This window comes from Glycine soja, chromosome 19 (genome assembly GCF_004193775.1).
Source record: "Glycine soja cultivar W05 chromosome 19, ASM419377v2, whole genome shotgun sequence".
NCBI classification, from domain to species: Eukaryota; Viridiplantae; Streptophyta; class Magnoliopsida; order Fabales; family Fabaceae; genus Glycine; species Glycine soja.
Genome location: NC_041020.1, coordinates 41,797,027 through 41,822,454, shown reverse-complemented (window position 1 = coordinate 41,822,454; position 25,428 = coordinate 41,797,027). Strand labels below are relative to the sequence as shown.

The 25,428-nt window shown below is 30.6% G+C and overlaps 2 protein-coding genes across 2 annotated transcripts; both read left to right on the top strand.

The window, feature by feature from the left end:
* Positions 1–4,533: 4,533 nt before the first annotated feature.
* On the top strand, positions 4,534–10,503 carry LOC114398087 (F-box/kelch-repeat protein SKIP30-like). The gene is made up of 2 exons (XM_028360230.1): positions 4,534–4,900; positions 9,107–10,503. Exon 2 carries the CDS (start codon positions 9,184–9,186, stop codon positions 10,219–10,221), a length of 1,038 nt encoding a protein of 345 aa, XP_028216031.1. The 5' UTR covers positions 4,534–4,900; positions 9,107–9,183; the 3' UTR covers positions 10,222–10,503.
* Positions 10,504–13,438: 2,935 nt separating this feature from the next.
* On the top strand, positions 13,439–16,470 carry LOC114399307 (tRNA (guanine-N(7)-)-methyltransferase non-catalytic subunit wdr4-like). Its single transcript, XM_028361479.1, has 10 exons — positions 13,439–13,616; positions 13,675–13,842; positions 13,944–14,109; positions 14,194–14,250; positions 14,342–14,412; positions 14,877–14,955; positions 15,037–15,096; positions 15,305–15,408; positions 15,498–15,558; positions 15,871–16,470. The coding sequence occupies exons 1-10, from the start codon at positions 13,495–13,497 to the stop codon at positions 16,240–16,242; spliced, it is 1,260 nt and encodes a 419-aa protein (XP_028217280.1). The 5' UTR covers positions 13,439–13,494; the 3' UTR covers positions 16,243–16,470.
* Positions 16,471–25,428: the final 8,958 nt, after the last annotated feature.

The window sequence follows — 25,428 nt, the reverse complement described above, 5'->3', positions numbered from 1 at the left end:
CGTTGATTTTTTTTCACAGACCAATTCCTACTCCAACATGTGGCGAGTTAAAATTTTCAAATTTACTTCAATAAAAGTGAATCAACCAATTTCAACAATATATTTTTTTTTTACTTTTTTTATTTAAAGATCAAATTGAAAACAATATCAAAAAATTTAGAACACTGATACATTCTTTAATTATTTTTCTTTTTTACTCGTCAACAAGGGATTAAGGTGGATTAACCTACTTTATCATCTCTATAAATATCTAAACACAAGACAAACATTTTTATTTTTATTTTGATATATGAATAAAGCTGCGAAGACCAATATAAAAATGCACACATCGTTAAAACTACTTCCACACATGTTAAAAGAATGATTTACGTGTTAAAAGGTGACATAATAAAGCATGCCTAGTTAACAATTTATTACACAGTTAAATACAAAAGTGTATCAATGAATTTTTCTCAACATGATTTACATAACGTAAAAAAACCCATAGGGTTTTATTTCTAGTTTAATAAAAACTAGATTTCAAAGATGTTGAGTATTTCAATTTTTGAGAAATAACTTTGGAGTGTTCTAAAGATATTGGAAAGCAAATACAAATGTGTATATAATTCGATCTAAATATTTACTTTCAAGACTAAAACTTTTTTTATTAATTTTTCAAAATTTCTATATTGTCCCAAATTAGACACATATGAATTCATATTTCATTTCAATTATGATTAAGGATGACTTTAAAATTAAAAACAACGAGACATGAATAAAGAAAAATGTTAGCAACGTATATTTTTATTATATTTTCAAACATTGAGTAAAATCTACGCAAATATCATTAAGGAAAAAGTGAAACCTACATTATTTAGTAGAGTTTATATGAATAGTATTCAATAATATACAAAATTGATAAAAAAAAAAAATTACTAGCATTCATCAAGGTATAAATAGAATACAGGATAAATTATAATTCTCATCTCTCTTTAAATCTTAGTATGCAATTTTGGTTTTCCTTAATTTTTTTTCTTGTCAATTTGATCTTTATTTTAAAAAAAAAAATTGCAAATTTGGTCCAATTTTCAATTTGCATATATTTGTTTCTTTTAATATGTTAATTAATTGAGTTATTTTTTATGGAACCTTAAGTGAATATGTTATCTCTAAGGTTCAATTGAACTAACATAATGATAATTGCAAAATTTGAGTTAAATTGATAGTCAATTTTGAATAAGAATGATTACAATTTCTTCACTTTATTGTTGTTTTTAATAAAATAATGAAGAAATTAATACCATTGTAATTTTTTATCAGCAGAAATCAAAAGAAGAAGACAAGTTCAAGTGCTTTAGAGAAAAACTGATGCAAAAACTAGAAGAAAAAACCTTGAAGGAAAATTGGAGATTTGGAAACCTTGCTTAGCGCACAAAACTGGCTCAGCACGCGTGCTCGCTTAACGATCAACTCACGCTTAATGCGAAGAAGGCCCACGAGAAAGTCCAAGGTCATGCTAAATGCGTGATTAAACTGTCATATTCACTAAGCCCAAGAGGCCCGCTTAGCGCGAGATCACGTGAATTTTAAGCTACCTTATGTCAAAGGAAAAAATACATCGAGACTCAAACTTTCTCTATAATGAATACATCCTAAGTCTGAGTATCTTAAGTAGGGGAAACCCTTTTTCCATGTTCATTATCCTCTTCTCTTCCTTTATCCATCCCTTCCCTTCTTCAATCCACATTAGTAGCTCCTAAAGTATAAAATCTCTTATGTTAATGACAGGCTAAACCCTTATTGTTGGGAGTCTGATAGGCCAACTCTTGTAATGTAAATCTTTTTTGTTATCTATTTAATGTAATCATGTTTCTATTTTTTTGTATCTATTTGTTTATTATGGTCTCATATAGTATTTAAGGGATAATACATTGAAAAATGGTTATTTTGTAAAGAACTAGGAAAATGTATCTAAATGAAATCATTGTTAGAAATAGATTGATTATTCGTTTAGCTTATTTCATGCATCTCTAATCTAATCTTAATATCTTAATGCAATTTATTATTTTTATCTTTGCAAATAAATTTGAAAAAAAAGATAAATTAGGCTCTTTATGCGGGAAACTAAAGATAGATGTCATAAGAGATGTGGTTGGAAAGTAGGATACCATTCTATACAGAAAATCATTAACATTGCATCAAAGTAGTTTTGACATGTTAGACCCCAACATATTTGCATTTTGAATTCATCTTTTTATCATCATCTTTATCTTTTATTCTTTACATTAAAATCTCTTATCTATTTTATTTTTTTACTTTTAAATCTCTTATCTCTTTAAATTTTTATTTTATCCCCTACCTTTTTGTATCTTCTATTTTAAATTTCTTATACTTCTTATCTTTACTTTCTTTAAATTTTACAACTCTTCATTCTCTATCTTATTTTTTGCTTGTAAATTTTGGATTTGCATCAATCTAAGTACAAATAAAGTTCATGTGTATTCGATACTTGGACTTTTGAGTATTTTACTACTTGAGATAATTTGGTGTATTTGTCTATGAGTTAACACATAACAAAAATGAAACATGCAAAATTGAGTATTGAACAAAAATTGTGAATTTTTTAAAATAGATGGAATAAAATTGTGGGGAAAAAAAATAAAAAGACGAAAATCACATATTAAAACTAAAGAAGAGTAAAATTGCAATTTATCCTGGAATAAAATATTTAAAACCAAATAAAAATTTAATTGAACATGAAGGCTAAAAATGAGTTTGTTCATATTTGTTAAATGTTAATTTGTCAGCCATTATTATTTGTTTGTTTCTTTCTAAGGTACACTGATCATTAAATTCCATAAATTTATAGTAAAAGTTTTAGAGTTTAACATTGGTTTTTTTGTATCAGGTATGCACCTTGTCAATTAGGTACAGATTCACAAAATAAGTAAAAGACTTTTATAAACAGCTATGGAAGAAATTGATACACAAGTAGTTAATACCATGCTTTGTATTTTGTTTTGGTGAAACATAGCCTGATTGATGTCTTTATTTACCAGGCCCACAAATTTTTGCGGTAATCATTACCTGTACTTCTTGTAAAGAATTAGACACGTAGCAATACCACTAACAATCCACCGGTAATACAATGCCTTGTTTGTCATCTATGAATAGATTCTTGATTTGAGTAACTATCGGAGTAGACAAAGTATTTTTGAACCATTTTGGAGTAGACAAACTTAAAACCGGTTAAAAAAACCCTAACTTATTTGTCTTTGTTTTCTTAGGAAACTTATTTGCCTAATTGAATTGGGATTGATTTTGTAAGGGTTCTTATTAACATATGTTGATCCGAATAGCACTGGTTAAGAAATTAAAAATTTTTTTTTATCATAAATTATAAGAGAGTACATTCAAAAATCACATGAGACTGTGAGAGCGTGTTTTTATGCATTGTAATATATTTTTTTTTTTCCTCCTTTACTTCCTTAATCCATCCACTTAGACCACTTATTAATATTTTTTTTATAAAGGAGTTATATAATGTCGAGTTAATGATTGAAAGAAGAAATAAGAGAGATCATAAGTTTAAATTCCTTTCACTAACAAAAACTATCAAACTAACAACCATTTATTAATATTTTTTTAAAATACTTTATAAAAGTGTAATAACTTATTGGTGACAACTATGGATTAGAAAGCACCACGGTTATAAATTATCATTCCCGATACACATATAAGTATTTTTTTTTAATTTCACATCATTAATAAATTATCAATTTTAATGGTTAATAAATTATTTATGATAATATTTTAATTGACTATTATTTTTGCTAAATAAAAACTGATTAGAGTAAGCCTAGTTGTGAGAAGTTGGACAATATATATGAGATCGTAGGTTTTAAAATTAGTACGATACATGATTGTTTTTTCTGAATAAATAAAATAAAATTTTAATATCTTACAAGTATTTACAATTTAAAACTTAAAAGTAAACTGATCTTCAAAACCGAAAAAGAGAATAGGTAGATCGATTACCTGGTCCATACGAAATCAAGAGTCAATATCCAAATCGACGTAGCCAGCTATGGATTGAATGGGCTCTCATCATGTGAGAAAATAAAAACGTCGTTGTTGTTGAGTTTGAGTGTGTGTTCGTTTTTTTCGTTCAATTTTTTTTTGTTGTCCTCGCACAATTCGCATGTCAACCTAAGGTGAATAAGAATATATAGAAAATTCCCATCATAAGTTTTGAGAAGGTTAACATAGTTGATAATGAATAAACTCATATTTAAAAAAAGAAGAAGATGAGTTTGATTTTTGACATTAATGTATAAGTGTTATTGATGAATAATCTTTAAGCACGTATGTAAACCCTCATTAAATCTTGAAATATGTTTTATGATAAATTGTTGAGATTCAACTCTTCTAAATTTTTCATCCTAGTAAAAACAAGCACGTAAATAAGACAAAAGAGAAATAGTCCAACACAAACAGAAAAAAAAAAACAAAAAAAACTGGAGATTCCAGAAGTTGTGGGGGAAGGAAAATGAAAAGGAATTTAGAATATGCGGAGAGGTATTCGTCTGCAGCATAATGAATGGGGAGTGGTAGTGAATCGGGGCACGCAAAGGGAAAGGAAAATTAATCCCCTCATTATTATATGACATACACTTACACGAGTTATTATTATTATTTATTTTTATTTTGATTCTTAAAATACCAAATCAGAACTATAACCTAATCTATCTATCTAGTTTTGTTTCACATATCTGAAAAAGAAAAGAAAACCTTAGGGGAGGGGAAGTAACGCAAAACCGAAACGCTCAACATTCACATTGTAAAACTCTTCATCATAGCAATTCCCTTCCTTTTCTCCCTCCCTCTCTCTCTTGGCAATCCCTTTCTTCTTCGCTGTCAGGTAAATCACCTTCCCCTATCTCTCTGCTTTTTGTTTTATTTTAAAAAATTAATTTTTGTAATTAGAATTAATCGTGAGTGAGGGATGGTACTTAATTTGTTTTGATTTTGGTTCTGTTTGGAGTTGATCCAATACCCATTGCTATATTAATTTCGAATTTCGACTCTTTTTTTGTTCCTTCTTTTGTTATTACACTGCTATTTCGTTTTTTTTTCTAGTGCTGAAAAATGTTAGGGTTGGAATCCCTATTTGAATTCTGAGATGTTTGTGTACCGAAGTGGTTTCATCGTGAGTTTGTTTGTTTTTCCCATTTGACTTTATTCATTCTTTGTAGAAGTGAGTTTGGCCTCTTTGTTGCTCCCTATTAAAGCCATTTTCAGGAACTTTCAGTTTCGTTTGTTTTGGGTCATGCACTGAAACTGGGAATTAGAGATGTTTTTTTGTGTCTATTTTCCATTTGAACGTATGCGCATCCTATTAAGTAAGCATTGCATTGTATTCAAATGAGATCATATTTGCCTTTGAGTTCTCCCTGCAATGGGCTGTTTTCATGTTGGCTGTATCTTTTGTTCACATATGTGTGCCATGGCATATAATTTCCAATGAAACGTATTGTCCTATGTAAATATTCTTTTTTTACCTTTGTTTTTGCTTGGGAGCATCTGCATCTGAGGGTTCCATGTAAGTATTCATAGGTTTCTCAGATGGCTAAGAAACATTTTGCTTTATTTTGTGTTTGATAAGGAGAGGAGTCTGGTATATGACCATCTTATAATTTCAGTGAATTAGGTGTCTCTGGTATTGGTATTTCCTTGACTACTCATGTATAACTACTTTATGCTTTTTAATGCTCTATTATTGGGGTTGGACATTTAGTTTAGGTAAATGCTAACCAATGCTCTAAAGGCATTGGTTAAGGAAGTAAAAGGGGATTTTTTTTAATGGGGCGTGTAAAAATGCATTCCCCTATGAAATTTAAATGCACTCCTATATGATTTCCAATAAAATCTTTCCTTTTTCAAATTCCTTATTCAATGCCCTAAGGGTGTTGGTTAGCAAAACCCGTTTAGTTTATGCTTCAGTATTGGGGTTGAAACTGAGCTGTGCAAAGCTAAAGTTAATGCAGCTTAGGGACGATCTATGTAACTTTCATAACAGGTCCAGGCATAGAATGCAAAATGTGAAACATAAAAACACAGGTCGGTATTTGGGCATGATTTGATAATTAGATCCAGCTGGTTAATTAATCATTATAGGATTTTGCCTTATTATTCCCATAAGTATATTGAAAATTGGTGTCATGTAAAACCTTGAGAATGTGTTGAGTCATGAGTGAAGGGATGGACATATATATTAGAGGGTAATCACTCTTTCTTCTGTCCCTTATACAGGGAATCAACATTGGATGATACTGGGTTGCATTTTTGTGCTTCCTGTTTCCTTTATAAACCCAGATTTTATCCTCCAATTTTCTAATTGTTACAAGGTTCCTAATTGTAGATATAGCAGTTTCAGTTGAACTTTAAGAACTAGGCTAGTTGATATATTTTTTTGAGAATAATCAAGCCAGGGTTTTAAATAGTGTGCTTTAGCACTGCTATAGCAAGCATAGCAGTGAGCAGCGGTTTAGTGTTGTGGCTCTAGTGGTCCAAATAGCAGGCTGAATAGTGGCCATAGTGGCTCTTTGTGTTGATTCCAAAAAAAACCCTTTGAACAAAGAAGTTAGAGTTTTTTGGGGGGTATTTTTGGGATTTCAATTTCAAAAAATGAAATCTACAGCTGTAATAGTGCTGAAAATTTTGAGGGTAAAATATGTCTTTAGTCCCTCAACTATTTAAGATTTTTGTTTTTTGGTCCCTCGACTAAATGTTGACTGGTCTTGGTCCCCAAACTATTTTTCGGTTTGATTTTTGGTCCCCATCATCAAGTGTCTCCGTTAAATGATGACCTGGCGGTTAATTTTTAATTACATTAAAATATTTGCAGCAGTTTTATTTTACTTGCAGTTAAAAATCGTCAGAAATTGATGAGGCGAACCATTGACGCATTTTCTGGCTGTTAAAAACCGCCAGAAATTGCATCCATAAGGTTTTTTATATACTGTCGAATTAAATATCTATCACAATAGCAAAAAAATTTAACCCACAACAAACAAGAATTGAAAACATAAAAAATAAAATAACAACAGCCAATATCACAACAAGAACGCCAACAATGGAAAGAAAACAGATGAATTTGAACACCTGGTTTTCACAACATCCACAGATCCAGATCTATGGTGCCAGATCCACAATCGAAGAGTCGCTTGCACTGTCGGGGAAAGGGAGATTGATGTTGGCATGCGAGTATCGTCAGAGGTGCACAACCTTATAGTTGCAAGGGTTAGGTTGAAATTGTGATGAGGTGCTGGTGGTTGCATCGGGGGTTGCCTTTCGCATAGTGGTGGCATCGCCCTTGCGCCAATTGACAAATTGGAGGGTTTCGAGGGTCTTCTAGGTTCTCTTCTTCAGAAGCTGACAAAACCCACATCAGGAAGGAATTAGGGATGGAGGCTGGTTGCTGTAACCAAATTCGCTCTTCCCACAACATTCAACCTTCCTTTCGTAGCTTCAAACACTTCCCTCATCACCTTGGTTCCACTCCTCACAATCGAAGCGCCACAGCACAAAATATTTGTGCAAAGCTCCTTCTGTGGGATTAATTGTTTTCAAATCATTGTGGACCACCAAGGAACGTTGGGAATTACTAGCAATAAAAGAGATTTGGGGCCTTTATTCCACTTTCGATTATCTGAATGAAAATCATAATCTCTAATTTTTAATGCATCTTGTCTTTTCTTTTTTGTGGTTTGCTATTCCTTTTTCTTTTTTCTAATAAATCGTGAATACTATTGAAAACCTTAGGAAAACAATTTCTTGTGGTTTTTAAACACCAGAAAAAAAACTGCCACAAACGTTTTAAAATAATTAAAAAATTAAATGACACATCATCATTTAACAAAGACACTTGACGGTAGGGACCAAAAACCTAACGGAAAATAAATAAGGGACTAAGACCAGGCAATTATTAGTTTAGGGACTAAAAACAAAAAACCTTGAATAGTTAAGGGACTAAAAACATATTTTACCCAAATTTTAAATAAGACAACTTGGATTTAGAAGATGATGATTGATGATTCCTATCTAGGAAAGTTGTATTTGACTTTTGTTAGTATTTACATGTATGTTTTGTTTAAGATACCTATGACTTTTTGCCAACTGCCATAGACAATTTATGAAGGGAAGCCTGCCATGGCGGTGCCATTAGGTGCAATGGCGTGTTTATATGGTGGAATTTCTGCCTTCTGCCATGTTCCAGCATCCGCCAATAATAACACTGCCCGCTATAGAGTTTTTGGCTCCAGCCGCTACGTGCTGCTATCCAGGATTCAAACTATGAATCAAGAAATAAGTTTATGTTGTTTTTTAGAATTTTCCAGAGGGGTGATGTTGAAACATGAAAGCAGGATTTCCACATGTAATATACAGTCTCCATTCTACAATGGGAATGGGATTGAGGAGGTAGATAAAATGCAAATTCATGATTAGTTTGAAGATTATGAGAGAACATGGGACAGTTGCTGGGGCTGAGAGGGTGAAAATGTGAGATATGAGATATCTTTGGAGGCTTTTTTGGCTTCCATCTTAAACAACCTGCTTGTCTTTGTTTGACTCTTAGGAGATAAATTATTATCAGTGAGTGTCTACATTTCAACATGACTTCTACCATTAGGTAGATGGAGGGACCACTAGTTTGAAATCTTATGGGTCTCTATTTGAGACTCACTTGTTACTATTTGCCATCATAATGAACAGAAATAAAATTAAATATGTTATTACATGTAAATCCAATACTCCCTAATATTTTTGTTTGTTTGATGACTTGTATCTTTTCTCAAGTTCTAAAATATAGAAAGTTCAATAAAAAAAAATCACTTATAGAGGAAGGGAGCCAATATTATCATAAATTATATTCAAATGCACTGTTTTTGTTGTTATTCTTGCTGATGTTTCATTTACACAACAGAAGATTTCATTCAAATTTCTAAATTGAATTTGAATTTCATTCGAAGTCTACCATGTCTTTCAAATTAGTACTGTATCTAACACATTGAATTTGAATTTTAAAGTATCAGTTTACATTAATGGATAAATATTGTGATTGCAGGTGCACCTTCTATAATAACAGTAAGTCAGTGGTGGAGAGTTATCAGAAATAGATGAAACAGCAGTTATAAATTTATAATGTCTGGACTGATCGAAGGACTTCCTGACGCTGTTGCAATTAGGTGCCTTGCACGTGTTCCCTTCTACCTCCACCCAGTGTTAGAGCTTGTCTCTCGATCTTGGCAAGCAGCTATTTGTAGCCCTGAACTATTTAAAGCTCGGCAGGAGGTTGGTTCGACTGAGGATCTGTTATGTGTCTGTGCTTTTGATCCAGAGAACTTATGGCAGCTGTATGACCCTATGCAAGATCTCTGGATTACACTTCCTGTTCTTCCCTCAAAGATCAGGCACCTTTCCAACTTTGGCGCTGTTTCTACTGCTGGAAAGTTGTTTGTGATTGGTGGTGGAAGTGATGCTGTTGATCCTTTGACTGGTGACCAAGATGGTTGTTTTGCAACAGATGAAGTTTGGTCATATGACCCTGTAGCCCGGGAGTGGGCCTCTCGTGCATCAATGCTCGTTCCCCGTTCTATGTTTGCATGCTGTGTTTTGAATGGAAAAATTGTTGTGGCTGGGGGCTTCACTAGCTGCAGAAAATCAATATCTCAATCAGAAATGTATGATCCTGACAAGGATATTTGGATTCCAATGCCTGATCTTCATCGCACTCATAATTCGGCCTGTTCAGGAGTAGTGATTGGTGGAAAGGTGCATGTGCTGCACAAGGATATGTCAACAGTGCAAGTTTTAGACAATGCAGGGCCCGGGTGGACTGTCGAGGAATGTGTGTGGCTCCAAGGTCAGATGGCAGTTGTCGGTGATGCACTTTATGTGATGAGCCATGGATTAATCTTCAAGCAGGACAAAGAAGTGAGAAAGGTTGTAGGTTCAGCATCTGAGTTTCGAAAGAGAATTGGCTTTGCAATGACTGGACTAGGTGATGACTTATACGTGATTGGAGGCTTCATTGGACCAGATAGATGGAATTGGGACATTAAGCCATTATCCGAAGTTGATGTTCTCACACTTGGAAGTGAGAGACCAACTTGGCGCCAAGCAGCTCGGATGACACGGTGTCATGGTACTATTCTTGGTTGTACGCTGCTGAGAATTTAGGTTTTCACTTTCTAGGTTCTAGTGTAATTTGTGCTCGCTGATTTGCGTCCCTTCAGCTAGACAAAGAATCGGTTGTTCAATGGCTTACCTGTTTTGTATGTAAGCCATAATATCTGTCCTTGTTTTTAAGCTGATCACATGCGGTAACGAGGTGAGTTTCCGTATCTGTTCTGTTTGTAGCTAAACAGTTAAGGATCACCACTAACAAGCCAACAAATTGGTGCTATTCCTATTCCCACCTTGAAAATTTATCACTTTGCCAGGAAAAATCAACTTTATTTAGCTATTCATCTATTTATTTTCTTGGTTTAAATGTAATTTTGGTTCCTTTATTTTATATAATCTGTAATTTTTGTCTTTTAAAATTGAGATATTTGGTTCTCATATTTAAAAAAAATCTGTAATTTTGATCTCTCATTTCAAATTACAAACATTTGATTGATTTTCATATTTTAAAAAATTTATAATTTTAGTCCCGTATTTTAAATAATTCATAATTTTGGTTTAATATTTAATTTTTCTTGCATTTTATTTCTTACTTTATAATTAATTAAATCTTTCTTTGATAATATCTAAAATGAACATGTTGTGTTTATGATTCAATTGGACCAAAATAAAAGAAATAAAATTTAGGTAAAATTGAGAATTTAATCAATATTATAAATTTTTAAAGTAGAGAATTAAATGTTTCTCTTTTAAAATGGAAGAATTATAGGGAAATCAAAATTGTGAATCAAACAAAATTTGCAAAGATAGGTGAGAGGGATTATGCTCGGTGAAGTTCATAATCTTGTCATTTAATCCAGCTTTATAATAGAACTGTCCAAAATGAATGAAGGTGTCAGCTCCTACCGTGTTCCTTTTTTTTTCTTTCTAGCTTGTGTTTTTTTATCACTGAAATTTGATTGTTTTTATTTTCAATGTTTCCATTAAGAAGAGGGGTTTATTTTACAAAAAACTTTACCATTTTATAATGTTATATTTGGTTGTGAATATTAGAATAGAGTGGATGAAAACGAAAAAGAATAATTGAAGAAAAGATAAATGAAGTGAAAATAAAGTAGGGTGTTCAATGCTAAGTTGTTTGGTACAACTATTCAAGAGAATTATGTGAGAAAGTAAAAAAAAAATTAGAAAATTATAAAAATAGTTATATCGATATTGATATGATCAATAATTGACATAAGAAATAGTGACACGTGTTTTTTAATTTTAATTGTCCAGTATGAAATAAATTTTATTAGAAAGGAAATATTAGTTATGTACACTCACAATCTCAGTAAAAATTAATTACTACTTCTAATAAAGATTATTTTATATCAATATTATCCTAAGAAAAATTTATTGATGTCTTTTTTTTTATAGCAAATGTGGGTATAGCTTTACAAAACAGACAAAATGACACAAACATAAATATGTGCACTTCTTTCCTTTGCCTTGGACAAAATTTCTAATTGTGAGGCTCAGTAAACTCAGATTAATTTCACCTTAGATCATCTCTCGGTCTGTATCCCTCCTCTCAAAATCGTTTCCACCAAACATAGTGTTAGAGAATTTTAGATTAGAGAAAATTTGACAAATATGGAGAAATCAGAAAAATCAATTTATTATTGATATGAAACCCAAGAACACGATTGAAGGAGCACTCTTTCTTTCACTTTATGCAACACATGATAATAGTCTATCAATATAAATAAATAAATATACATGTAATCACCCCCCTTCCCTGCAATTTACAATCTTTTAACCTTCTGAAAGTAAAATGCTAGCTGGAGAGAAAGAGGATAGCAGTGAGGTAGGGTTTACATGCATGGATTGAAAGTTACCATCTTCTGTCCCTGATAATAACATGGAATTTTAAGAGAATTTTTGTAATTTTTTAAATATTGGTCTCTCTTTCTTTACTTGACTTGGAAAATGTTCCATGTTTCTTTCCTTAATTTTATTAGGAACATGAGAGAATTTCTACGAATGGGGAAACGATACATGCACAACGAAAGGTATCTCTTTTATTGTATCGTATCTGAATTGTAACATTAAAAATGCTATTAAAATGGGAGACCCCAGTAATAGTTTAACAAAATTAGTTTGTTACATATTGAACGACACAATATAAGTGATGCATTTTATTTTTCCTCTATAAATAATTAAAAGTTTCTCCTCCTTTTCCAATTATATACATGCCCACTATTTTTTTTTTTGTGTGTCAATGGCCACTTTTATTACGTCAACCAAGATATCATTAAGTGCCTAAAATTTATCTAGGATATAACCAAGACATTTTTTATACGGCAATTGAAATGTGAACTTCTGTTATATAATATCGTCACTTCTTTTTAAGGTAAACCTTTATATATATATAAATTATTATTTTCCATCAAAAATAATTTTTCTAAAAAATATAAGATTAAGTAGGTGGTAAAAAAAAAAGTCATGAATTTAATTCCTTCTCCTAACACAAACTTAGAATTAACACTGATAAAAAAAAATTTTACTTGAGTCAAATAAAATTATTATATATGATAAAGATTACTCTGATTAATTAATGTAATTATATGTTCAAGATTATAACTTGTGATAATGAATTAAATTAGAATAATTTCATGTAAGTTTACCTATCTGGTTTGATAGTATTTTTTGATAACTATATTACCAATAAGGAGTATATATCAATTTTATTTATATGATTAATTTTCGTCGGAGAATCTAACTAATTTTCAGTGATTTTTTTCTGCATCCACATAACTTAGACCTGAGACCATTTAAAGAGATCAAGTCTAATACCATTCGACTAACAACATCTAGTTGGTTGTGATTTAATCCTATAATCAAGTTCACATATGCAAACATAAAAATAACAAGGTTAAATTAGTCTTTTAGTCATCTAATTTATTATTTAGGTTTAATTTGGTTCTTTAATTTTTTTTGTTTAATTTGTTCCTCTAATTTTTAAAATTGATTCAATTTTTTTTAAAAAATATACATTTTTGACTGTTTAAAATCATTCAATGACATTTTTGAATCATCTCAGAATATGATTTCTTACTATTTAGATTCAAAGTGAGATGATTTAAAAAAAATTAAAAAACTAAATTGAACCCATACAAATTAGAATACCAAATTAAATATAAAAAATAAATTAAACGACTAAAAAATTAATTTAATCAAATGATAATTAATTAATTTTTCTAGTTTTTGAGTTTTTGGGGTCAGAAGAATTAGTGTATGAGAAGCGGCAAATCCTAAGACGGAGGTTAGTTTCTGAGTGGCAGCATGAGCATGGAATCCGAATCCAAGAACGACACCGAAGTCGCTCCGGCCTTAATCGCCGTTCACCCCGACCAATCCTCCGTCGCCGTCGCTGTGGGCCCGCACCTCCGCGTCTTCGACCTCCTGTAAGGAACTTCATCTCTCTCACGTCAACCCAGTTATATTATGCTGATAAACCCACAGTAGCGGTTCTGCAGCTTCTTTAACCGACGATTCTGATTGCGCCCCGCTCCATAAGAACAACATCAGAGCCATTCGCTTCGGCGCCAAAGGAAAACTATTCGTGTCCGCCGGTGACGATAAAACAGTCAAGGTCTGGTCAACACAGTCCTGGCGTTGCATCACCACCGTGTAATAATAACCTCTCTCTCTCTCTCACACACACGCACACACACGTTACATTCACTCTTCCAATTCAATAATTTAGTTCCTTCTTCCTCTGATGAAATTAGGTCCTCCGAGAAGAGAGTTACTGCAGTTGCAATTAGCAACGACGGAACATTCGTGTGCTTCGCCGACAAATTCGGCGTTGTTTGGGTTGTGGATGTTGATCCTCCGTTACACGATAAGAAACCGGCACCGCTTCTTTCTCACTATTGCAGTATCATCACTAGCTTGGTGAGTCACATAACTTGTTATTGTTTTTTTTTTTCTTTTTCGAATTAAGTTATTTTTTCCTTATTACGTGATTGTCTGGTGCAGGAATTTTCACCGGATGGTCGTTTTATTTTAAGCGCCGATCGTGATTTCAAAATTCGCGTAAGCTAACATTTCAAATCTTGTGTGTTATGGCTCCTTTTTGTTTCTCTCCAATAATTATATGATTAAAATCATTATATGCACATCACAGGTTACTAATTTTCCCCAGAAGCCCTTAAATGGAGCTCACCAGATACAAAGTTTCTGTCTCGGTCATACAGAGTAAGAGTTGCTTCTATTATTGTCGAATTTGATGACTTTCAATGACTGAGTGACAATAGCAGCTTTTCGTAAGTGCGGATACTGAGTACACTACGTAATTGGTAATTCATTCAATTTAAGTATTATACAATACTAAGCCTGTGTTTGGTTTAAAAGAATGAAAGAAGTGTGAAAGTAAAAAGAGATGAAAAAGGGTGAAATATTTGAATTAAAGTAGAGTGTAGAGGTGTGGATCCACATTAATTTTTAAAACTTTCATCTCAAATTCACTCAAGGGGATTTAAACCAAACACTACCTCAGTCCTTTTCGGTATGGTCTATTTTGAGTACTTGAGGTCATCTTATAAGAATTTTATAACTTCAGATATTTTCTTCTAGAAAATATTAGTGAAGTTGACATGTTTTTTTGCTTAAACAAATGCTTTCTTACTGCTTGTAGATGAATAAAATGAATCTATTTGCAGGTTTGTTTCCTGCCTTGCCTTCATTCAGGCTCAGGAATGCCCTCAAGGCCTTCTTCTCTCTGGCAGTGGTGATTCCACAGTTAGTAATTTATTCAACATCCCTGCTTATTTTCTTTATGATTCTCTTTTAGATGAAAGTAATGTGAATTGCTTTTTGCAGGTTCGATTGTGGAATATTGACTCTGGAGCACTTCTAGATACTTGTGAGGTTGCAATCAAGGTATTTCTTTATATTTATCTGAGGCTCAGAGTTGTATAATTTTCTCTATCTTCACTATAAAGCATTTTAAAATTATTATTGTATAGTCAATTCTTGTTCACATAAATAAAATAAATTCTAGTGATTCCAATAAAGTTATGTTTTTTACCTCTTTTTGCTGTTGCACTTGTTTTTTTACTTTATTGTTCTTGATTCTCTGTTTCCAAAGGCAGGGCTTTTAGAGTCTAATGGTAAAGCAGAGGAGCATGGCCATGCTGTTATTGATTTATGCACTGTCCTGGATGGTTTGATTGTTGCAGTGGCCATTCAGAGGTAATTCTCTCACTATAGCATTCTGTCACATTTCTCTTCGGCAGAATTATGTTTTGGTTTACTGATGAGTTTTATTTGATACTCTGTAGCTTGCAAGGAATAGTATTGCTGAGTTGCAATGTTTGTGCACAAACTCTTTCTTTTGCCAAGGTAATGGCTGTTACACATGCTGGAAATGACCATTAACTTGCATTATTATGGACAATTTATTTTTGGTCTGTTTCTATTTTTCTTGTGTGAAGTTAGATTTTTTTTTTATCAGCAAAGGTGAGTTTGTTAGTTTTGTTAGAAATGTCAATGGGAGGATTCAAACCCGTCACCTCTCTCCTCTCCCTTCCCCAACCTCATAGCTCCGTTAAATTTCTATTTGTGTTATTGTTATGAAAGCAAAGCTAACTGCTGATATATAAGAAGGAAAAGATTTGTCTCTTAAGTGCATTTAAAATGGCCGGAACACTGCAGGTGGTTTCTGTTGCTGGAGAGGCCTTTGTCCCTACCTGCTTGGGGAGCAGCCCCTCTATAAGGAAATTGTGGATGGTTACAGGTGTCTCTGGTCTACCTGGTTGTAATTATCTCTCTTTGGCTCGTGTGCGAGTAATTTCTGGTATTGATGTTGAGCAAGAGCCAGTTGTTCCGGGAGATGATAACATACCCGGGGGAGAAAAACTACTAGAAACGCTGCAAGGATCTGCATCCGTTGATGACAGTGCTTTTCTAGCAACAGCTGAAGCTGTCAAAACAGCAATGTGCAACCTATTGATAAAAAAACAATACCCTTCAGAGAATAGAGAATATAGGAAGAAAAGCAGAAATGATAGAAAACTAAAGGGCTAGTTATCACTTTATTTATTTTTGTTTTATTAATATATGAAGCAGCTTAGCACGGTTTTCTTGATCACAAGTTTCCTAAGACTATTTTGACAATCCATTTATTTTGTGATAATCTGTGCATCTGAAATATTAAAACCAGATCGCCATCAATTTTGTGCTCGGTCTTTTTAAATTGTCCTTAACATGTAATTGTGATTCATTGAGTGCAGTGTAGTAAAATTACATTAACGATACCATGACATCTATAAGTCCTTATAATCCTGCGAAAACTTGAGGCAAATTGGTTTCTTGTGTGCGCGTGTTTCTTTCGTTGAACTTTATGCGCTTGTAGTTGCGTGCAATTGACAATACTTTTAAATTACTTACATCCAGCCCTGAATCTTGTAAACTCCATGCAAGTGTCCGGTGATTCAATGTCTACAGAGTTATTAAATTATATTTTTAGGTTTAATTGTGTTTTTGTTTCCATTACTATTGGCCAAATTTGAATTTGGTACTTCATTTTTTATTTTCTAATTTAATCTCTATTTTTAATTCATTAGTTAACTTATTTGACAAAAATACTGGGTGAAACTCTACTATGTTATTATGTTAACATTTTTATTAAATATTAGAATTCAAGTTAATGAATAGATTATAATTACACAATTAAATAGTGAAAAGAAATAAATATCTTTAAAAAAAATTGAGAAACCAAATTTGAATTTCAATGATAATAATATAAATACTGAAAGTACAATTAAGCCTATTATTCACATATTTTTTATGGTACTTGTGAGAAATCTTCTATCCTCGTCTAGGTATTTTTGTCAATCAATTCTTATTTTTAAAAATTAAGCAAAAAAATATTTTTTTTTTTTAATTTTTTCTGTTTAAAACCTTCAAGTTTTTATTTCCTATTTAAATCTTTATAAAATGATTGATTAAATTATTTTAAACTTTTTTAGTAAAAAATAAAACTATTAAATTCATTTAAAATAAAAAAATTACTTATTTATTATCCAAACCTTAATTTTATGTCTTATAAAACATTTAAAATTCTACTTATTTTTAATTTATAAGTTTTTAAAATTATTTCATATCCCCTGGGTGTGTCTAACCGCCAATCTTTTTGGTGGGACGATGTGTCCCCTCTTTTTACTCTACTGTCTGCAATTTTAATGGGCTTCCTTAGTATAAATTTTACAATCTTTGACTTGGGTTTGGGCCTAATTTCCCTAGTCTTTTTGTTAATCCTTCTTCTATCAATAATATTGGATCCAGATGTGGCAAAAGATTTTTGGGGTCTAAGGTGTCAACTTAATTGGGATGTTAATCCTCTTTTTGATGTCCAATATGTCTTTTTCTATAAAAAAAAAAAAGTCATTTAATATCTCAAATTCATTATAAACTTCTATATATTTAAATAAAAAGTAATAATTTAAAGAATTGATGTAGAAGAAAATCAATTTATGGGTTGGTTGGTTGTGTGAAAGAGAAAAAAATAAAAGAAAATTAAGAAAAATATATTTGAATTAAAGTAGAAAGAAAAAGGTGTGAGATCCACATCAATTTTTTAAAATTTCTTCTTGAATAATAATTTTCTCTCTTCAAACAACTCCTTAAAGTCAAAACAAAGATCTCTAACTGCTTTTACGTAGAACCGTGTAGGATTCCAAACACTATTATAGATATATATCTTAATCTTGTGGCCCAAATTTTCAACTCGAGAGCACACTTTCTTTCCACAATACTTAAAAAATATTGATCTTAGAGTCCATGATCAGTGATGATCTCAGTAATATTTGTTGTAATTGTGTTGCTTTGACTTATATTCTAGGCTAGAGTAAGAGATGAGTTATTTATTTGGTGTAAGAAAATACATATGTTAAACTCTTAAATAACTCAGAAAAACAGTTTATTTTTGTTATTGCGTAGTCTTGTAATTGTTAAATAACTCAGAAAGTACATATGTTTTTCATTTTACTTAATTTCATCTACAAATGACATAATCGATTAAAACACAAAATAATGTAAAATCTTTGAAAGTACATATTTTTTTACGTTATTGATTAAGTCGTTCATGTAATCAATTATTATGTTCTAATTTTCTAAAAAGACAATTTAATCTATTACATAACTTTCATAATCTATTACTATAGTATTAACTTGAAAATTTTTTAAAGTCCAAGTTTTAATACTCAATTTTAAACTTCAATTTTTTTAAAGACCTATAACTTGTTCTAATAATCAAATCAGTTAGTAAGAACATTTAACACAATCAACCGAAATGAATTTGCACATTTTATGCGTTTGATTAATTTTAAATTTCCTAACTCTAATTTTAACTTGTTTTAATTAAGATTCAATATATTATATTTATTGAGTTGAATGAATAATGACCTAACACTCTAAAGACATCCTCAAGATTCAGTAGATAAACAATTATAGAAATCCTTGAACTATATAAATAAGTCTTCTTAATTTATATCTTGTTGTCCATTATAGTGATTTGTCTTTATCAAAATTTCTTCATCAAAACTTCTTTAGGACTTGTCATGATCACATTTTTATTCACATTAATATCTTTATTTTCTTATTTTTCCGGTAAATGAGTTTATTCCCCATAGTCAATGAGTTTTTGGCTTTGTAAACAAGATTGTTCCATCAATGTCGTATGCTGGCCCCATTTCATCATATCTATCATATATCAACACATCAGCACCAAGGTGAAAAAATAAATAACGATCAAAATGATTGGATTGATGCAATCAATTGGCTCAACCAAAGCAACTCCAGTCATTTGCTACTCTAAACTGATAGAGATGGCACGTTGCCACTGTTATTACACTAACAGTTTCACACACCAAAAAAGAGAAACTAAAAGTTTTAGTCTTTTAGATACAAGCAACTGTGTATAAAGAAAAACATCATTCATAATGAAGTTAGAAACTCAATATATAATATGTATAATTGATGTGGCTGCTATTTTCTGACATGATAAATTGGCATGGAGATGATATATCATAATTCATAAAGTTGATTTTAAGTAATTAAAAGAAAAAATATTAAAAATAAAAGATTTATTCTTCTTTTATATTTTAAATATAGTAAGTTTTTTAATCAAAATCTTTCACTTTTTAATTACTTAAAAGTTGGTAAAAAAAAATACTTAAAAGTTAAAATCAATTAACAAAATCATTTATTAATTGGGTCTCAATCATTAACCACCACCATAATAACTAAGCCTCGGAGAAACAGCACCATTTATACTCTTCTAATATTTGATTATTTTAAGTTATAATGGTTTTGTTGATGGAGAACTACTGCATTGAATAATTGTTTGGTAGATGCGGACGTGGCTCTCTGATCTTTACTACAAAGAGCAAATGAGAAACAATCGAATGGAAGCAGAGAAAGAGAGACATGAGATGACACGAGATGCGTAAAGTGATACGACTCTGCTCATTTTAGAAAATAAAATTGGCGTATACATATGTATAAAGTCAAAAAAGATATTTGTAATTTTATACAAACAGAAATATTCAGACCAAAAAAGTTGAGCGAAATTGATACTTAAAGCACCTGGCTAAAACAAATTATTTACATGCACAAAAATCAAACAAATTAATTAAAGAGTTGTATTTTTTTTTGGTTATATTCTTGTACCAGTATATAATTTTCAATCTGATTTTATTAATTATTACTTTAATGATAATAAATAAACTAAAAGTTATAAAAATATAACACTTAATATCATCAATTATCATAATTTTTCAATAATTTCTTAAATATAATTTTTTAAATGAATGATTAACAAAACCATTTTCAATATACACTGCATAATACCAAACAAATATGAAATCTGGAAGAGTGATAACATTTATGCATTTTAAGAGTAATATGAAGCTCTGCCAAAAAAAAAAAAGAGTAATATGAAGCTGATTGAAATATTATGTCATATCAGATTAATTAAAAATGTAGATAAAATCATACACAAAAAACAACAAAAATGTAAATATGCAACGATGAAATTCATTCATTCAATTCGTTTGGCGTATATACGTACATCATGGGTAATTGCTCATTTATTTAATTATAGATAAAGTTTATCTTCCAAAAATATATATAATAAGGATCTGAATCCTCTTAAATTCTTTTTGGTAACTAGAGATAAAAAAGAGCAAAACAAAAGAAAACGGAAAAAAAGTAAAACTAATCTTTATATTTGAGTATAAGTATGATCTGAAATTCACATCAAATAAAAACAAAAAAGTTAAGCATATATAAATTATCAAAAGATTGATAATTAAAGTTTTTAGTTAAGGTGTAATATCATATTCCTTGTACGGTTGTTCATAATTGATTCGTGTAAATCATTTATAATTAAGTTGTGATGCTATGGAAGAAAAATTCACGGATGACGTTTCTTTGCTTCGTGTAAGTTGTGATGCTATTGATTCGTGTAAGTTTTCAATTGATCCATTACCGATGTTATTTAGCATCTATGTATAGCTTTGTGAGCCCTCTTGAAATGCTAGAGTTTTTTCACACTGAAGGTTAACCTCAAATATAATACAACCATAGCTATGTCTTTGTGATCTAGGCGAAACAAGATGCATTAATTGACTTTTATACTTCACATGATTGTGTCACGTTCTTCATCATCAAGATCAAACACTTGGGTTTTGACTAGGTCATTGCCAGAGTCTGTTGCGCAATGCAGTTCTATTTCCAATTGTTCACGTTGCTTTGGATCCCTACTCCATATTTGGCATGGATTAAGATCAATGTACGTAGTGGTGGCACTCTACCATACTCTTTGGAGGTTTTGTTGCTAACTTAATTATTATGTGATTGCTCCATCACTATGGTCGAACTCTTCTAGCTAGACAAAGGTAACAATTCAACCCACCATACTATATAGGAGTTTAGGTGCCCTGTCTTGCGAGCTCTTTGTATTTATTTACATGCTTACATTTTCTTTCCTTATTCATACATATACGATTTGAATTGGAAAATTTGATTGTAATCTCTTTGGTTTTGTTAATTTAATACATATTTTTTAATTTTTGGATTATTAATTATTTTAGCCGTCTTATAGACACGAGACTCGTTTTAACACTACATGGTAATACTTGAGGAGGGTATTATAACGAAATGGAACTAAAACATCTTCTATTTTGTGCATTAAATAAAGAATAAAACAGATTTTAAAATTATAAACAATAGAACAAAAAAATAAATTTTGTTCTATTTCATCTTTTTGGATCGATCACCACTATTTGAATGAAATTGAGTTCAGATTTCTCACGGAATAACAAAAATTTAAACTTTGTGTATGAAAAGTAATAGAGCATAATTTAAAGTTACTTAATCATATTTTTTGATATTAGTCGTTCACAAAATCATAAAAATAATGTATATTTCATACTTATAATATAGTAAAAATAAATCTTTAATACTACCTATCTATTAGCATCTATCCCAGAGTTTTCTTTTTTAAAATAAAAATTATAGGAAATGTAATAGTTAATGCCGATTCTTTGGCCTAATATATATGGTCGTTGCCCTCCCTTTGGATTTTCATCGCAAACGGTAATGGTGCTTGTTAGTTAGGCACTTTGTCTCATTGTTAATATATAGGTCGAGGAACTCTTAATTTTAAGAATGGAAATAAATCAATTTCAGAACCTGTTAATAATTTTCACTTTGTGCTCAATATGGAAAAAATTAATGCTTTTACACACTTACATGTTACTTTCCGTCTATATAATTTTTATTATTTGGTTTATATTAATTCCAATTTTGGCATGCAAACACATTTGTGTAAATGAGTCTTCTTGTGTACTGTACCAAACAACACTATTAGAGGGATCACCTGGTTTCCTCTCACCACTTGCTAGATTAGATTTCCTGGATTAGAAAATTGAAACTTTCTTTCTTCCTTCCTTCGTAATGAAAATTAAACCGACCACCCCAATTTATTTTTTTTACCCATTTGTCTCTTTGTATAATTTTGGGATCGAATGCAGTATATGACCCAAACATCCCATGTTATTAATGTTATCCAATTATTCAAAAAACAAGCCAAGTATTTCAGTATGCAATTTCCACACTACTCTTTCTCCACGTTTTATTTGTCCTCGTGGTGTTGTGAAAACAGGGAAATAGAAAATGTTGAACAGTCGTCGTTTATGTAGTTTAGGAAAAAAATAGAAATTGTTTTTAATTAAAAGAAATTAAAACTTGAAAATCTAAAAAAAAATCAACAGATTTTAGTAAAATAAATATTGTAAACTTTAAAATATATTACAAAATTAGACTATAAAAGGAATATTATAAAATTATTTTTTAAGCTTGAACAATCTGTCACTAAAATCTTGTTAAATCTACCAATAACACGAAACGTGACATACTTTCCTACCCACAATTGTTATCAAACTAAATCTACCACGACAAATAAAAACCAAACATTGTGCTGTATATATAAGGGGCAGTTTCAATCCCTAAAGTTACATAAAGAATACATTATTTGAGTTACACGGGTATTAATTATTAGCTAGTACACTTCTTTTATTTGAAAAGTTATAGACATATACTATATTTTACATATAATTCTTGCATTATTTGTCATCATAAATTATAAATAAAGATAGTATACATGTATAAGTTCTTAAAGCAAAAGTAGTATCCTTGTAATTAAAACATCTCATCCGATACCGGGTTGTTTAACTACCCTTGTTTACTATAATAAGGAGGGTATAAGTATCACGTAAAGATATTCTAAATACATCTTACACCCCTTCTAACTATAATTAATGATTATCAACTAGATTCATTCATCACTCTTTTATCAGTGTTTTTTTTGGAGGGGGGGTAAAGATATGGCAATTTTATTAAACAAAGGCCATAGCCTGTATATCATAATTTGCTAACAGATATGCTCGGTAAACTACAGGTTGAATTCATTATCTGTTTTATATTTAATTTAATTGTTGCACATTTATCAGTTTTTATTACATTGATTTTCCTTTTTGTGGTTTTGCACATCGTGTTTTTTATATTGATATTATTATGTTAGTTTCTATTCAAGATTATAATTAGATTTTCGGCTAAATATTGTTCGAACTGGTCCTTCAAAATTACACGGGGCACTAAGTTTTACTAAAAGAAATGTTATATATTGAAGAAAATATTAGGCATTAAATTTCAATTTTTTTTCTTAATATGGTATTTAACATTAATAAATTGTTAGTATAATTATTGTGAAATTTATAATAAGAATGATATAATGTATTGTATTAATAATATATATAATGTATCAATAACATATATATTGATTTTTATACTAATAAAACTATTTATTAATAAGATGTAACATATTGTTAATGTAGACCCATACATGATGATAATAATAATAATAATATATGTTAGATAAATGTCATGTTAATCAGTTAATGCCTAAGTGTTAGTATATGACAATTTTTTTTATTTTTCTTTTTTGTAGTGTTTGTCATTCAATGAAACATTTTGAAATCAATTAATAATTCATGTCTAGATGCATATCAATTTAGAACCTCAATAATCATTCCAATAAATTTAGTGCATGTTGGAATTGAAATGAAGTTGGAAAGGTACTTCTGAGATAAAAAGTACTTCTATAAAAGGGTTATAATTTTTATTTTATTTTAATCTATTAAATTACATTAGAACACGTGACACAGTAATTTCAGCTGTAAACTAAGTAAATATTTAGCCGTCAAAATTATGTTTAATTTTTTTGTTTTTGGTACATGAGAGAAAAAATTGTTTACTTTAGTCTGTGTTAGATAAAATTGGCGTCGAAAATCTGTAAAATATCAAGTTGAATCTCAACCTTAACGCATGAGGTGGTAAGTGATGTTGAAGCCCTTTTCACATGAATAGATCGACTTGGGGGTCAATTAAGTTGACAAATCTTCTCTTGCAAACACAACCACGTGGACTGCTGCTCATATAGTATTTTAGTTGCTTAGGCCAAATTCTAATCCACACAAGAAAAAATGGTTGCTATGTCATTTCGTTGTTTGCCACTTCAAATTTTAAATTATTAGATGCCTCTGCAATCGATTACGAATGCTACAACTCAAAAAACAATATTATTAAAAAATTATTTCATAATAAAATGTTTAAAATTGAAAAAAATTAAACAAAATAGAAAATATGGAAATAAAAAAAAATTATAAAATAAGAAAAAATAACTCTTCATTTTTGCTACAAAATATATTTTTGTCTTTATTTATACTACTGGGTACACGGCCCAGTAAGGAGAAAGTGGGCCCAGGAAAGCATAGAAAAAGACACCCCTCTTTGGATGAGCCCACCTTGAGCCAACGGATAATCGAAGTACGTTACGTGGGACAGGTAGGTTTCATTAGTGGGTCCCATCCCACGAGGATAAGCAATATGCATTATGCAGTCTACGTCTCTCTCTGTTGCTGCCTTGTGTCTCGTTTTATACGTTACATCATTGATTTATTTATTTAATCTAAATGCAAAATATATTATATTAAATTAAACTCTTAGTTAAATGATTAACTCAATCAACTGGCTTAGCCATTACGCACCAAAACTACTTCCTTGGGCTTCGTTGATGTATAATTCAATTCAACTTTATCGGCGTTATTTTTTTATCTTATGATTTATGAAGCAACTATTAACTATGCACTCAATTATGACAATTTTCGTATACTTCTGTTTAGGAATATATAAAGAACAAGATACAACAGGTTGGTTGACCTAAGTTTTAAGTTTAATTTGCGTGCTGTGCTTTATTTTTTTCTTTTTAAATTTAACTTGTGCTGGCTTTTATTTTATTGTTTGGTAAGAATTGTAAATAAAGATTCATCCGCAATGATACTTACCTACCAAGGACTAATACTCAATGTTCTAACTTCTAATTGATGAATATTTTACACTATTATAAGATTTTTTTTTTAATTATCAAAAGTGGAACATTTATAGGATGTTTAGAACTTTTTACTCACACACATATAATATAGATCTATGAATATTAACTAATCCTCAATTCAAACTTATAAAATAAATTGATAAGATTAGCTGTTGTGTCCGTTTCCTTGTGCTGAGACACTGTGCATGAGAGTATAGACAAAATACCTTCCATCAGCAAAGAGAGGATTTAAATTTTCAAAAAGGACAAAAATCAGC

Excerpts from the sequence above, each read along its gene's own strand:
- LOC114398087 (XM_028360230.1), top strand. The coding sequence starts at position 9,184 with ATGTCTGGACTGATCGAAGGACTTCCTGACGCTGTTGCAATTAGGTGC.
- LOC114399307 (XM_028361479.1), top strand. The coding sequence starts at position 13,495 with ATGAGCATGGAATCCGAATCCAAGAACGACACCGAAGTCGCTCCGGCC. Across the intron at positions 14,251-14,341 it reads ATCGTGATTTCAAAATTCGC|GTTACTAATTTTCCCCAGAA; the intron begins GTAAGCTAACAT and ends TGCACATCACAG. Across the intron at positions 14,956-15,036 it reads CTGGCAGTGGTGATTCCACA|GTTCGATTGTGGAATATTGA; the intron begins GTTAGTAATTTA and ends TGCTTTTTGCAG.